The 14,629-nt window shown below is 41.3% G+C and overlaps 1 protein-coding gene across 3 annotated transcripts in view; it reads left to right on the top strand.

The window, feature by feature from the left end:
- spryd3 (SPRY domain containing 3) overlaps positions 1-14,304 on the top strand; it is a 57,477-nt gene extending 43,173 nt beyond the window's left edge. For 2 of the 3 annotated variants that reach the window (XM_023956947.2, XM_078950180.1), the window contains 3 exons: positions 8,706-8,825; positions 8,982-9,106; positions 10,640-14,304. In XM_023956947.2, the coding sequence (XP_023812715.1) occupies positions 8,706-8,825; positions 8,982-9,106; positions 10,640-10,774 (380 nt within the window). In that variant the 3' untranslated portion in view covers positions 10,775-14,304. The remainder of the gene's footprint in view (positions 1-8,705; positions 8,826-8,981; positions 9,107-10,639) is intronic. The other variant, XM_023956949.2, reaches the window with a different exon arrangement.
- The last annotated feature ends 325 nt before the right edge of the window (positions 14,305-14,629 follow it).

The following is a 14,629-nucleotide window of genomic DNA, read 5'->3' as shown; positions in this document are numbered from 1 at the left end:
GTCAAATCTATTTTAAACTATCTTTTAGGAAATGTCACAGTGGCAATAACTGAATGTTCAGTATTGTGGGGAAAACATTTCTAACCACGAAGAAAAAAAAAGTGTGAAGGAAATCAGGACTGGTATATATTTACTGTCAGTTCAAAATGTAATCTAATATACAATTTTTCTTTTTTTCTCTCTCATAAAGAGTAATTGAAGTTGGTAAAACATGTTTAAACCCAGCCATAGAGACAGGTGAATATTGTGGAAAATAACCCGGGTAATATTAGACCTTAATAGCGCAGTTTTTAATCATTTGCAATACAGAAACAATGTTTTTTAGAAGACAGTGAAAAACAAGCTTTTAAAAGTGAAGTATTGCATAAATATTCTAGGTTCAATGCTCTAAACATAGCACATCCAGTGCTGAACTACTGTAGTGTATTACAGCATTCCCTCGCCATATCGTGGTTCACCTTTCTTGGTTTTTGTTGTTTTACTGACTTCAGCACAACCTTGCATGCTTTTTTTTAAACCGTGTACTGTTACTTGTCAATAATAGTTTTCATTCTTCTCATTCTATAATGCTGGACGTATTTTTATTATGAAGGTTTAACTTTAAGAATTTAAACAAGAGATACAAAGGTGTTAAAATGCTTATGTCAGTCTAAGAAAAGTATAGACAAGTGTTGTGAGGAGTTTTACTGCCTTAAAGTTCTATAATCCTACTTTGCGAATTTCGTCTATCCCCCGCAATAAGCAATGGATATTCATTTATGTTAATATAATAAACCATGAATGCTGTTTTCTCCAAAGAAACAATCCATTTTTGTTTGTAATAAAGAAATGAAAGGAAAATAAAAGTCCTATGGACACTTATCTGAGGTCTCAAATATAGGTGAGATGTAGTACTGATCTTTAGCATTCTTGGTGACCAATAAAAAGGAAGGTAGAACAAGAAGATTCTGTCAGTGGATTTCATCTTCACAGTACCACAGAGCAGGTTGTGAATGAGATGTTCTGGAAGCTCTCCCTGCCTAATAATGCAGATGCCAGAATCATTTACCATCTTTGCTTATGGCCATGTCACACAGCCACTACATACATTTTGCGGATATTGCATTGATGTAAATTGGTCATGAGTGAATGTACGTGGACACAATGAGAAAAGTTGTGTTTACGTGAAATTTTCACAAATTTATCATAAATGAACCACATTAAAACTACAAAAGAAGTACCAACACATAAAGAACACGTGAATTGACGTAGAACATGAACCGTGCATGAATATTGCGCTGTTTATACGCAATTCATTAGTGATTTGTGCATCAATTACGTAATTTTAATGTGATATGTGCGCCGTATGCAGCAAGTAAGGGTTAATGGCCGACGAAGTATGCATTATCACTTTTTAACGCACGCCGTGGAAGCCTGAACTGTCCGACATGAAGTGCGTTAAAAAGTGATAATGCATAATGCCATTGACCCGCTTATACCATGGTCACTTATAAAAGAAATAAATAGTAACCAGTTTTTAGTCCTTAATTCTTGTTTTTTTTTCCAGTTTGGATCACTTTTCTCACAAAAAGCGGACTATTTGTTACGCCGTGCCGCACCACCGCTGCAGTCAAGATTCGGCGATATAAAAGCGATACATATATGCTGATCTTTCCGATGGGTTGAATAAAGCATCAGTTCAGAGAGAAAGTTCCCCTCTTACCGCTTGTTTTTGTCCAAATGATGAAGCAAAAGGTTGCTTCAAAGAAGCCGGCGCAGTGATACAAAACATTTAAGCTATGTGACCGGAACTTCTTTTTTTTTCACTGTGCGGCTATCCTGTGGTATATAACTTTTTATTGTACACCCAGCAGCCAATCAGAATCGAGTATTCACCCGGACCATGGTAAAAATTAAAGTTATACATCAGTGGTACATGCGTGAAAACTCCGTTAGTGATATGTGGACATACGTTAAATGGTCACGGAAATCCACAAATTTGCATCTTGCAAAAATCATGCACAATTGTGTAAGATTTATGTAATAATTGCGTATTAACTACGTAAAATACGCATGAACTGCATAATTCCTAACCAACCAAAAATTTTGAACAGCTCTAAACTGAATTCACGTAAAAACCCGTTGGCTGAAACCCTCGTTGGACATCGGCTCACATCGACTGATGACAAACACAATAAACACTAATGAATTCTGAATATTACGTATGTATTTAGACATTAAATGCATGTAGTGGCTGTAAAACATGGCCTTTAGAAACCAGTTATTCTGTGTTGATGGGCGACCGTCAGTAGAGGTTATATCTACCGTACACGAGCTACTTTAGATTCCTACTTTTTTTATCTGATTATCTCGTATCAAAGTCTTGTCATAACAGTTCTTATCTGAGGTAGCAAACCCTCACCAGTTTTACATTTGTGCATCTCATTGTTCATCGTCCCTTAGCTCTTACTCACCAGACTGCAACACTCATGTGTTTGATTCCTTTGGATTTTTTAAATATGAATTTAGTCATTTTATGTCGACTATGACCTCCACAACAGCTGCTAAAAACATTCTGTTGTTCAATCTGCGCATTCCACTCGTGTTTTTAGTTTTAAATCCCCTTTATCCCTTTGCAGATTCCATTTCTGCTTTGGATGCATTATTATTAATAACAGTTGATGCTGAGCATCCTGCCAAAGTCTGTGGATGATGCCTGGCTGCTCAGATGCAAATGGCGCCTAGTCATTCAAAGGCTTACCCAGAGGGCCTGTTCTGTGCCTCTACTTGCTTTGGCTGCTAGGTACTGGACTCCACAGAAATGTTCATATCTGAGAAGAACTTCCATTAATCCTATTTGTTAGGGATTGAAATGATGTAAGGCTTCTTCCACTGTGCAGAAGAGAGATGATGCTTGGGATCAAATCAAAGCTGTTGTCCGGTAGCGTATATCCGAGTCTGCTTTTTATTTATATATCTTTTTATATCTTCAGCCGTCTTTTTCTTTCAGCCTTAGTTACAGCTTGGTGGATACGTCCTGCCTGCAGGCGAATAAAGGACGAACCTGTAAGGGAATCTGTACGAATTATCAAAGCAATAGACCACTTTGTAACCTCGTAGAGTGAAAATGTTTATTCACATTTTTGTCTACGGGCAAGGGTGAAGTAAGAGTGAAGTAGAATACCCAAGAAATTCAAAGTAAAAGCATCAGGGTAGAAGTAAAAGGTCCAGATTTTCACGCCTCCCTTCTCCGTTCTAAGTGCTTCATATCTGCTCATCCACTAATGTAAGACAAACACACACAGTGAGGAAGATGTACAGCTGAACCCACTGGACTAAGTAAGGGTTCATAATGTTGCAAGGACACATCCTCACGTCCTCTTAAGCCTGGACTGAAACGTGACTGCTCTTCCTTTAAAACTGAAGCGTTGATGTGCTGTTTGTGAACGTAAATAAGTCATTTGTCATCTATTGAGGTTTGAGGTCCCCCTCAACTTTTCTGGGTAATTCCAAGAATATGAAGCCCTTAAGCAACTTTAGCATTAAGCAAATATCTTTTAGCATTTTCAGCCAATCCTTTCAGCAATTACAGTCAATTGCTTCAGCATCTTTAGCTACCACATTTAGGAAGAAACATTCCCACTAGCATTATCACAGATAATGCAACTTTTCTAGTTAATCACGGATTTTTTTCTTCCTATTGGTTAACATTTGAACGAATCACTGTTACACGGCTTAAGTAGAACATTTTTCCAGCTCTGCTTCTGGTTTCATCCTGCATGTTTAGGCTGTAGGCGCTCTATCAGGGAGAACTAACCATAAATCCATGCAAGGAGATGTCATATAGAAAGCCCCTAGACCCCCTCCAAACCCCTCATAGAAAGGACTCGCATAACACCCGCAGTTGATGGTTCCCCTACCCCCATCACCCCGTTCAGATAACGGGACTAAGCTTAACCTTTCTGCTGCATGTCAGCGATATGGTTTCATCAAATTTCAGGCTCTGCAAAAACAGATGTGGAGTCACAAGGTGTTATATTAACCCTTGTGCTATCTTAGATGACCCCACCCTTACATTGACGTGTTATTCTTACCATGACAAAGGTGGATAAAGGTGGAAAGATTTCATGTAATCCATGGATACCAGTGAAGATCAGATATCATTGAAGAAAAAAGGCTCAGAGCACTGTCTAGTGGGTCTAGATCAGTGTTTTTCAACCAGTGTGCCGCGGCACACTAGTGTGCCGTGGGAGATGGTCAAGTGTGCCGTGGGAAATTGCCCTCATTAACTGATCTAAAAACATTTCCCATCTCCAGGATTCAGCTCTGTGTTCATCCAAACAGGCCCTGATAAAACACTGAGGAGTTAGGAATATAAAAGATCGTAAAATACTTTTTCTTTGCGTTTATTTTATTTTATTAAAGACATTTTAATAAGAATGACGCAATTCAGCTGCACCTTCGGCTGTATTTGGGAAAAGTCCCGTCCCTTTGACTGTCTCCACCAATCATTCTTGAGGGGCTTAATCACATGTCATCGGTCTGACCAATCAGAAGTGGTTAAAGTCTTCACTTCGTTGTCCCGATTTAGCTCGTAAAGTCGCTCAGTTCTAACAAAAATACCAGCTAAAGCTCGTCTTTAGCGGTGTAGCTTTGCACAGAATCCGGTATCAGACCGTGGAACAAGTGAATAAAACACTGAAGCTCCGAAAACCGATCTCCGGCCGTTTTATGCACTACATCTCCCATGATGCATTGGGTTGTGAGAGTGACAGGGCACAAGGAGATCTGTTGTTAAACGTCTTGAAACCAACGAACACACATCAAACTGTTTTTAAATCTTCTAACTTAACTTTTATTGCATCTTTTAGAAAAAAACAGCTGCAGTTTCCAGCTTTTTCTGTAACAATTATCTCAAAAATGCACGTGAGATTGTGGAGGGAGGGGCTGTAGATCAATACAGACTATGAGTTTCTCCTTTTTTTTTTAATTTTTGGATGCTGGTGTGCCGCGGGATTTTTTTTAAGGTTAAAGTGTGCCGTGGCTCAGAAAAGGTTGAAAAACGCTGGTCTAGATGACCCAACTCCCAATGTTAAAGTGCCTAGGATAGCACAAGGGTTACAGGAACAATATATTTTCCAGTAATGGAGTTTTATGGATTTCCATTTTTAATTCAGTCATTTTTAAAGGAAAAGCCTGATTATTGCACTGCAAAAACAGAACCCTTAGAAATGCATCAAACATTCCTACTTCATTGGTAGATTTTCTTCAAATATGGAAAAGAAATCTGCCAATAGGGTTATAAAAACGGTCTAACCTAGAATTCTTATTTTAGTCTTCTAAGTCACTAAGACTAGAGAAAAACTCACACTTAAAGTAAGAGTAAATTAAATCCCATCAATCATAAAATGGTTTTATGAGCTTTTACCTTCTTGTACTTGTGTCACTCTTTTCCAAAAATAATAATTAATTTTGTTTTATTTTATTTTAAAAGGAGCATAAGTGTTAGCAAAGATAACATTCAGAAAGTATGTATAAATTGTCCACACACCTGATTCTGTTCATACACTTAGATTAATAGACATATGTGGACTTAAACCTCAAACAAATATATATTCATTCAACTGTTTAATCCTGAAGTGGAAATAGATAACTTAGTCCAGGTTTTCATGGGTCAGTTTAAGAGTTTATTTATTTAAAAGAAGGGACAAAAGAACATGGACTACATGAAACATGAACAAATGTATTGTGCCATGTTATATCAAATATTAATTTCCACCTGTAGACCATACGCAAAAGTGAGGGCAGGGAAGTAAGGGTGAGTGAAAGCAATCAAACGCTTGCTGTATGAAATTTTCTCATGTTTGAGTCATCAAAGAGGCGTTTAAGATTGTTGATTAGTGTTAACACCGTTTTGAATCATGCAGCATAAAATGGGATTAAATCAAAACTCAAATGTTCTTTCTGCATTGTTTGTTTTAATTTTACATGTAGAATATGTAGTTGAAATAGTGAATATGTATCTCAGGAGGAATAATTTGGATCTTTTCCTAATGTTTTGACTTCTTTCTAACTGTAGTGTGGCCATGCAGACAAACACTCAAGTGTCTGAATTCTGTTTCCTCTCTTCACTGATTTCAGTTCTTATCTAGGTTCTCTTTGGAAGTTCCATCCCGTGGATCCAGAACCAAGCCCAGAATTCATTTAGTGTGTTTACAGAAGCATTACTTCTTTTACAAGTAACAGCTCAGTGTTCCTGTTCTAGATTTGTTATTTTTATCACTTTCCGCACTTTTTCCAATCTGCTAAATACAAATCCTGACATAGAGCAGCCATGCAAAAGGGGGCTTTAAACCAAGAACAGAAGGAACCCAGATCTACCAAGCTGCAGGTAGAAGCTCATAACGTAGCAAAATCCAGACATCAAAAACAATCAAGAATGTCCTCAGCAACAAGTTTGGGTTAAACTACATAGGAGATGCTTTCACAATGTGTATTAATTATTTCTTCTAGAGAGCAGATCAGTCAGTTGAAGTTGAGAAATGTGGGCCAAAGATCTCAACCCGACGGCTCTGAAAGCTCAGGGTTGAAGGAATGCTGGTTTTGGCTCAGGTCTTGTTTACTTCGCTGTGATACCGCAGTACATGCTACATTTACACCTACTTGAGATCCGATCGGCTCCAGCCTGGCCCACTTTGTGGTCCCAACTGATGTGCAATTCCAGAGCATGCTTCCTTACATTACGACACGCTCATCCTGTTTTTAGACCTGACATTCAGATACTGCATATCATCCAAGTTATCCCCGAGCAGCCACCAAGCAATGCTTGAATTGGGTGTTTAATTCATTCTACGTTCTGGTGGTGGACATCCCCTTAACCATTTGTCCGTACCACTCCGGACAACTCTGGGCTAAAACCAGAGCTCACTTCCAGCTGCAGTCCCTGCTCTCCTATTTTTAGCCGGGATGGCCTGTGCTGGTGGGGCATCGCTGTTTTCCTTGTGTGTGGTGTTGTTACAAGGGCCCGCATGGGAGCTGTAATGATACAGTGTCTCTGTCTGTGTCCCGGTGCTCCGATAGTCTGTTTGAACAGTATCCTGAGCCGAGGATGAATCCCATGACAACTCCATAAATATTTACATGCAGTAGACACGCTGCTGTGCTTGAGAAGCACTCGTCTGCAGGCTACTTGTGCAATTCCCCCCCCCCCCCCCCTTTAATGTTGATGACTTTTCTTGGGTGTTGTTTTTCCTCTTTCTTTATCTTTTACGAAGACAAGTGTTTTTACAAGTCCTGCTTTCGCCTACACATCATCTGACATGGAATGTCAGCAAGTCTTCTAGCCGACCGTTGTACTGCACATCCAAATGTATGCGTCCCAAACAAGAACACTATGAAGGGATGGTGATGAGAAGCATTCTCCCACATTTACCGTACTTTACAACTTGTACTTTTATTTCACACGCAATGGATTTCATGGGTATCATGGACTTAGAAATCTAAACTACAGTTAGAAGGAATAAAACCTATTAAAAATAAACATTCTTGCTAGACAAAAACATGATTACTGATTTATTGCTCTACGTTAGTAACATTTCTTAAAACACTCAACACAAGTGTAAAGAGGTTTTTGGTGATCTGACCGATAAACATCAAAGTGTCTCAAAGCTTCTTTACTCTTTTAGAGGAAGCTTCTGTGGACAAAGAATGGAACCTTAAGGGACTCCACATACCAAACGTAGCATTGTAGATTGGTAGTAATTGGGAAACTGTTATCTGTCATCAACAAAAACACATGACAGCAGGAAATTTGAGGTTTTTTGTAGACACTTCAGTGCTCTGATAGCAGTCTTTATCTCTGGTGTGCTGTTGAACATGGTCAATCGCATGATCTTTAAACCAGAAAATTGTATTTTTGGCAGTGTAGGTATGTGCAGAACTCTGCTGGAGAACCAAATAAGCACCCCCCCATTATACTGTCAAAATGGGCTCTTAAACGGATGCACTGACTTTAGACCAACACTAGCAAATGATGTGGCCCCCCCTAAAAAAGACGGGAGAAACTTCCTACGGGGCCACTGTAATTCCAAACTCAGAGCTTAGTTGCTTTAATACACGTATAATTGATTTTCATCTGAAAGGAGGACTTTGTATCACTGAACAAAAGGCCCATTCTTTTTGTTTTTAGTTCAGGTGAGATGCTTCCGATGTTGTCTCTGGTTCAAAATTGCCTCAACCCCAAAAGTTCCACTGTCAGAGTTTATGTCCTGCTCTCATTTGTGTGCGGATTGTTGGAGTTCTAGCTCCAGCAGGGTCAAATGTTTGAAAACCCACTGAATGATGCAGTCATTTCCGCCACTCATTCACCTTTTTCTACGTTTTTCCTTCCAGACAGCTTTCCATTATTGTGCTTGGATACTGCACTCTGTCAACTACCTGCTGCTCTAGCAAAGATCTTTGGGGAATTCCCCTCCATGTTGAGGATCCCACTGCTCGTCTTATGAAACACTATCAAGCCCTCGGTCTTCCTCATGATTCTGTGGTCAACAATCCAGAATGACAGAGTGTCTATAGATTTATGCTTTACGTTGTGGTTTTTGTTCCTTAATAACCGGCCTAAAAACTTCAGGTGGATTTTTTTGCCTCCATGGGTCACCAAACCCAAATAGTTTTCTTATTTCAGAGTTTCCAGAAGAATCCAATGGTTTTGTTTTTTTGTGTGGTAGATGATGGGAAGATCTTTCAAGGAAGAGGGGCTGGAGATGCTTTTGGTCCTCGCTGTTTCAGAGGGGACATCATGGGCTGCGGCATCATGTTCCCACGAGGCTACACCCTGGATGGAGAAGGTGAGGCTTTAAACAGTATCCTCAACAGAATTCCGTGTCACCTATGATTATTAATAGGTTAACAAAACCTGAAGTGATAGTTCAACGTTGAGCGATGTGTAACGTAGAGGAGTTCACCTGAGAACTGTCTGTCAACCGAAATGCGTTTCGCCACAGGCGATGCAGATGACTGCGAGCGGCAGGAGATTCGCCCAAATGCAGCGGCCGTCCAGAACGTTCTGCACCTCAACGATGAGGAAGAGGAGGAAGAGGATGGGGACCGGGAAAGCCGGACGGTGACGGTAAGTCTTGTTTCAAACCCAGCTGTGCACATTCAGTGCGCCTACTACGGTTGTATAGAAAGCTAACTGTAAAGCCATAGCCACATGCCCCCGTACGGGGGCATGTGGCTATGGCTTTACAGTTAGCTTAATTTCTCAATTTCTAACAGTCAGACTGCGTGCAAAGAGCGCACACTTTATCTCACGAACAGCACTAACACATTCCTTGCACAGTTCGCAGAGTTTGATGGGGGTAGAAGAAAGGAAAATCCAGACGCCGTACCTGCGTCTCGCCTAGCCTTTCTTTACCCTTACATGTTGTTTAAGTATTCGCTACAACCTGTCGCCCACAGCATGCCCATAGAAAAAAAAAGTACAGCACATTTGGCCTCTTTGGGATCACGAAGCGGACTACAACCTTGATAGTTCTTGCGGGTTACCTGTGAGCCCCGTTTACCCTTTTTTTTTGTCTTCAAACAGTCCATATCCACTCATAAGGGCACTTGTGACTAACCCCTAAGAAGCCGCACAAAAATCAATGCTGTTTTACAGGTCTGTAAATTCATAGAAATGTGCTTTCATCCATATTATTGTACATCTTTTTCTCAGGTTTTTTATTTCCGTTGAGTTTTCCCATGGCTTCCAGCCTCCTGTGGATCACTGGCAGTGGTTTCACAATCCAAAGTGATCTTAGAAGCATCCTTCCTACAAACCTTTAGCCTGTTTCCTTCCTGGCACTGCTATCTATTGCTTCCCGACTCCTCCAGATGTGAGGAACTTTTATGAGGGGCATCAGAATGGGTTGCATCTGAAAGCAGAGCTGCTTGTCGCCTGCAAAGTCAAATCCTCTTAACTCGGCTTGTGTTTGACTTCAGTTTTGCTGTTTTCGTTTTAGCCTCAGCTTGTTGCTTCTGGGCACGCTCGCTCCGTTGTGCAAGCGCAGAGGCTGAGGGGGTCTCAGGGCGGAGGGCACTTACCAGTTTGAGCTGGGATCCACAGATTTCGCCGTGTTTATTAAGCATGTCCTCTGAACGTGACAGAGGAGCTGGGGATCGCCGTGTGCCGCCAATGCCAGGCTGTCGTTTCTCCTATGAAATATGCCCCCCCCCCCCCCCCCCCCCCCCCCCCCGTGCGGTGAAAAAGGTTAAACCTGCCTTTTTGGAGTGGGTGGTACAGTAAATGTTTGATATGTGACTCAGGCCCATTCATCACAGACACTACTTCACTTGTTGTTTTAGTGTGTCCCTGTTTGCTCTCAGACTTGGAAAGAAGCCGTTGGTCTTAACTTTGAAAAGGCTCTTGATGTTCCTTTGAGAACAGCTGGATGATGTTTGATTAGTCACTGATTTAGTGGAGACATGTTCTGTAAACATTGACTTTTTTTCCCCTTTAGAGGACAGACTCCACAGTATCACCTGTTGTGATGATAATTTGTCAACTCCCGTTGACATGTGGTCTTAAAGTGATGTTTTCATTGATGGTGTTTTTTTTCCCCTATGGAACTCGTTTAAGTATAAAAAGTGAAACCACTGTTGCATCTTTGTGTTCTCGCAGGTGTTTTTCACCAGAAACGGGAAGCTCATTGGCCGAAAAGACATGGTAGTTCCACGTGGGGGCCTCTTTCCGACTGTCGGGATGCTGAGCAGGGGTGAGAAGGTCAAAGTGGATTTGCATCCTCTGAGCGGATGAGCCCCGAGAGCCGCACTGGACCTACAAGCAGCTGGCTGCACTGTAGAGTGTTTAGCCTAGCATGCTGCCAACAGCAGCCCCCTCTCCTCAGTAGCACACATGCATGCCGCCGTCATCGTCCTCCTCATTGCATGGGATGTCACTCACGAAACCTGTCAATTTTACAGAAAAGCGCTGCTGCAGAATACCGAACCAGAACCTCCTGAGAAGCATCCAGTGGTGAACTCTATGCAATCTGTCCAGCCAGTATCCCCTCATGTAGCCTCAGCCTCTATGCACCATGACTCTGGAGCAATCTGAGCAGTGAAATCCCTTTCATGCGGTCTGGCACACTTACTTTATTTCATTTGTCACAACCCCAAGCAAAGCAGAGCACGGCCAGCCCTTGTGCCGAGTCAGAGCTCGCTGGAAGTTTATGTTTCTGGGAATCGAAGCCCCCTCCACATCCCTTTTTCCCTTTTTCTATGCTGCCTCTCCGCTCCGCTGTAGTCCTAAACCTCATTTACTTATCCTCTCCTTGGGGGAGGGCGCCCTCGCCTGGGTGAGCAGAGAACTGCAGCTGCTTCACTAATGGTAAAACTGCAATTTGCTAAATGTGGAATGTTTCTAAAGGAAAACTACGACGTAGTATTAGGGCCACCATGGGAAGAGACACAGAAATGATTGTATGAGAATAAAGTTAATAATTTATGACATCAAAGTGGTAAAATCATGAGAAAAAAATAATTAAGTCGTAAAACTGTTTGAAAACAGTCGACTATTTACAATAATAAAAAATTCTTGACAAAAAAATCCAAAATGTATAAGAATAAAGTCAGAAATTAAGAGTAAAAGTAAACAATTTCTGAAAATAAAGTTGTAAAATTATGAGAAAAGTCATTTATAGTGAGAAGTACGTAAGTTATAACAGAAAAACTTACAAGATTCAAACATGTATGAAGCAAAAGGCTGTTTTCTAAGAAGAATAGCAACAACACCAAAATAAAACCGCTATTGTGTTTCAGTGTGAGAGACGTGGAGTGCATTATAAGCGGTTATGTTAGTATTGGTTTCACAAATAAGCAAATACAAAGTCTTTTAGTGAATTAAAATTGCATTATTGTAACATTGAAAAGATTTAGCTGGAAATTGGGCCTCTGCAGAGGAAAAATGTCCCACAGATCCGGGCGTCTTTCAGGGAGGAAGAAATGGTTGGATTTTGCCGGCTTTGCATTTTCCCGAGACACGTTGAGACGGCCGATGAAGATCCTTGACCCACGCGTTTCTACCGTCGGCTGTATCGCTGCAAAGATCCAAAGGCATCATCAGTCCTGGATTCCTGTGATAGACTGAAAATTGGCCAGAAATGGTTGCATTGAGGGAATTTTATTCAGGACGTGATGTGGATGGAGGCTTACACCACCACCTTTATTTACAAAAAGCGTGGCTTATTCCTTTTCTTTTCCTCATAATTTTACAATTTTATACATAAAATATTTTTTCTTTCATGGTGGCCCTAACATTCTGTCCTAGAAAACAGCTGGAGCAGTGCCCTGTCTCAGCGGAGAGGTAGGATCTGTATTCCAGGACACGTGGAAGCTAAAGTTGATGCAAAACAAAACTCTGACATTTAGACTTTTTTTTTTTTTTGCCCCTAAAGTTTATTTTTAAGGGATAGCCTTCCTTTTTTAATCAGCATAACGGATTCAGGATACAATAGAAATCTAGAGGTCAAATCATCGTGAAGAGCGGTTCAGACATCATCACATCACCAAACGTCTCAGGTTATGGTGGCATAATAGAGTCCAGGCTGTTGGTGTGCTGAGTCATCATGGAAGCCGATGCTTGGCTCAAAGAACCAAAAAAGTCAGGTTGCATGAGCTCACAGATGCAGCTGATGCTGAGGGGTCGGGATGAATGATGATTGTTCTGAGTTTGACTGGGAAAATGTATTTATTAGTGAGGCAGAGCACATCGATCTGTTTGATGCCGTCTGTGACGCACACCTGACTGCTAGATGATTGAATGAAGACAGCGGTGTCAGCTGCTGCTGTCCCGTGTGTGTGCGTGTTTGTGTGTGTGTGTGTGTGTGTGTGCGTGTTTGTGTGCGTGTGTGTGTGTTTTGTTGTTTGTGTTGTGTTCCCACCGACGCTTTAATCGTTTGTCTGAGCGGCGTCTGCGGACGGCAAACAGCGGGGCAGAGAGTCGACCTTATTGCAAGAATCAATGAGGAGTTAAACTGTCATCGTCATAGCAACGTCTGCCTCCCAAATCAATCTGCATTAGTGGTTCAGATGTTGTCATGGCGACAGAATCAGATGTAGAACAAGTTTAAAACTCAAGAGTTTTCCGAACTTTTCGTTAAAAAAAATATTTAAAGGCAAAAAAGTTATGATTTTATTTTTATTTCAGGTACATCTGTAATGATTTAAATATTGGAAAAAAGTTGTAGAAAAATGTATTTTAAGTAGCTATTGCACATTTCAAACCCTGAATGTACTGAAATCAACTAAATGTTATAAACTCATACAGTGTCAGGGTCCAATGGAAACCCCAACCCATCAGTAAAGATGGGGAGACGGTGGAGCTCTTTGGAAATGAAGATAAATGAAGAAATTATTGGTTTTTGTGTGCTGGAAGCTAAATTATCACCGTCTGCACTTTAAGAAAGCCTCGATTAACTGTTGCACCTTCATGAAAATGGTTAAGCTCCTCACGTTTCCTTCATCTTTTAACCCTTGTGCTATCCTAGGCACTTTAATGTTGGGAGTTGGGTCATCTAGACCCACTAGACAGTGCTCTGAACCTTTTTTCTTCAATGATTTGTGATCTTCACTGGTGTCCATGGATTACATGAAATCTTTCCACCTTTATCCACCTTTGTCATGGTAGGGAGAACACGTCAATGTAAGGGTGGGGTCATCTAAGATAGCACAAGGGTTAATTGTGAAAAACGAGGAAGAGGAGACTTTCTTATTTTTCAGTGGTATGAGATACAATCCTGCTTGTAAATACTACCCCCCCCCCCCACGTCAACTGTATCACTGCTCTTCTGCAGCCGTCATGCTGCTTGCAGCACGTTTACTGCACATGCTCAGATCATTTAACGGCTTTTGCTGATCCAGCAGCTGAAAGTCTGAAGTCCAGACAGCAGAGCGGATCTGAACACGACCCGTTTCATCGCCGCACGCTGAAGGAAACAGACGCTCTCATTTGAAAATGCTGGGGAAGCCAAAATCCATGTGCTGGATCTTTTTTATTTCTTCTGGATGCTGTAATATCTGATATTTTTGTTCTATTTTTTTTTATTGACTCTGAAATGAATGAAATGTTTAGACGATCGGGTCCTGGAGTCTTTGTGATAAATGTTTTTCCATGCTGTTTAATGTCTCCAGTTTTGACCATCAAAATGTCTGGAAAACAGAGACGTCAACATTTGATCTGCATGTGATGAGACTGAAAATGGGTTGTTTTCTTTCTGTTGAGTTTTTTTTTTCATGCAAATATTACATTTGGCTCAGGTATATGATTAAAGATTGAGATTATGCCAACTGTCTGAATCAGTTTGTTCTTAAGCAGAACTTCAATCTTCTGGTTGTATTGAGGGGATTGGGGGGGGGGGGGTACAGGCTGGGTTGGGGGCCTCCAAGTGGCCCCCATCCATCTTTCAGGTTTGGGGCATGCAGGACTCCAGCAGCAAGAGGCTGGATTTCAGGCGCCAGACTCCTCCCTCGGCCACAAACCGCCAAGGGGGTTTCTGAGGCGGCTCTCCTCCTCCCCTGCTCCAATGCTGCACGTCCAGCCGGTAGTTGGCAGGTTTGAAGTGGAGCGGTGCATATTGGAACCGAAACAAGCATGTGTATAGATGCAGTACAC

The sequence above is a fragment of the Oryzias latipes genome, chromosome 7, assembly GCF_053564925.1.
Source record: "Oryzias latipes strain Hd-rR chromosome 7, Olatipes_Hd-rR_3.1".
NCBI classification, from domain to species: domain Eukaryota; kingdom Metazoa; phylum Chordata; class Actinopteri; order Beloniformes; family Adrianichthyidae; genus Oryzias; species Oryzias latipes.
This window is presented reverse-complemented; position numbering and strand designations above follow the sequence as displayed.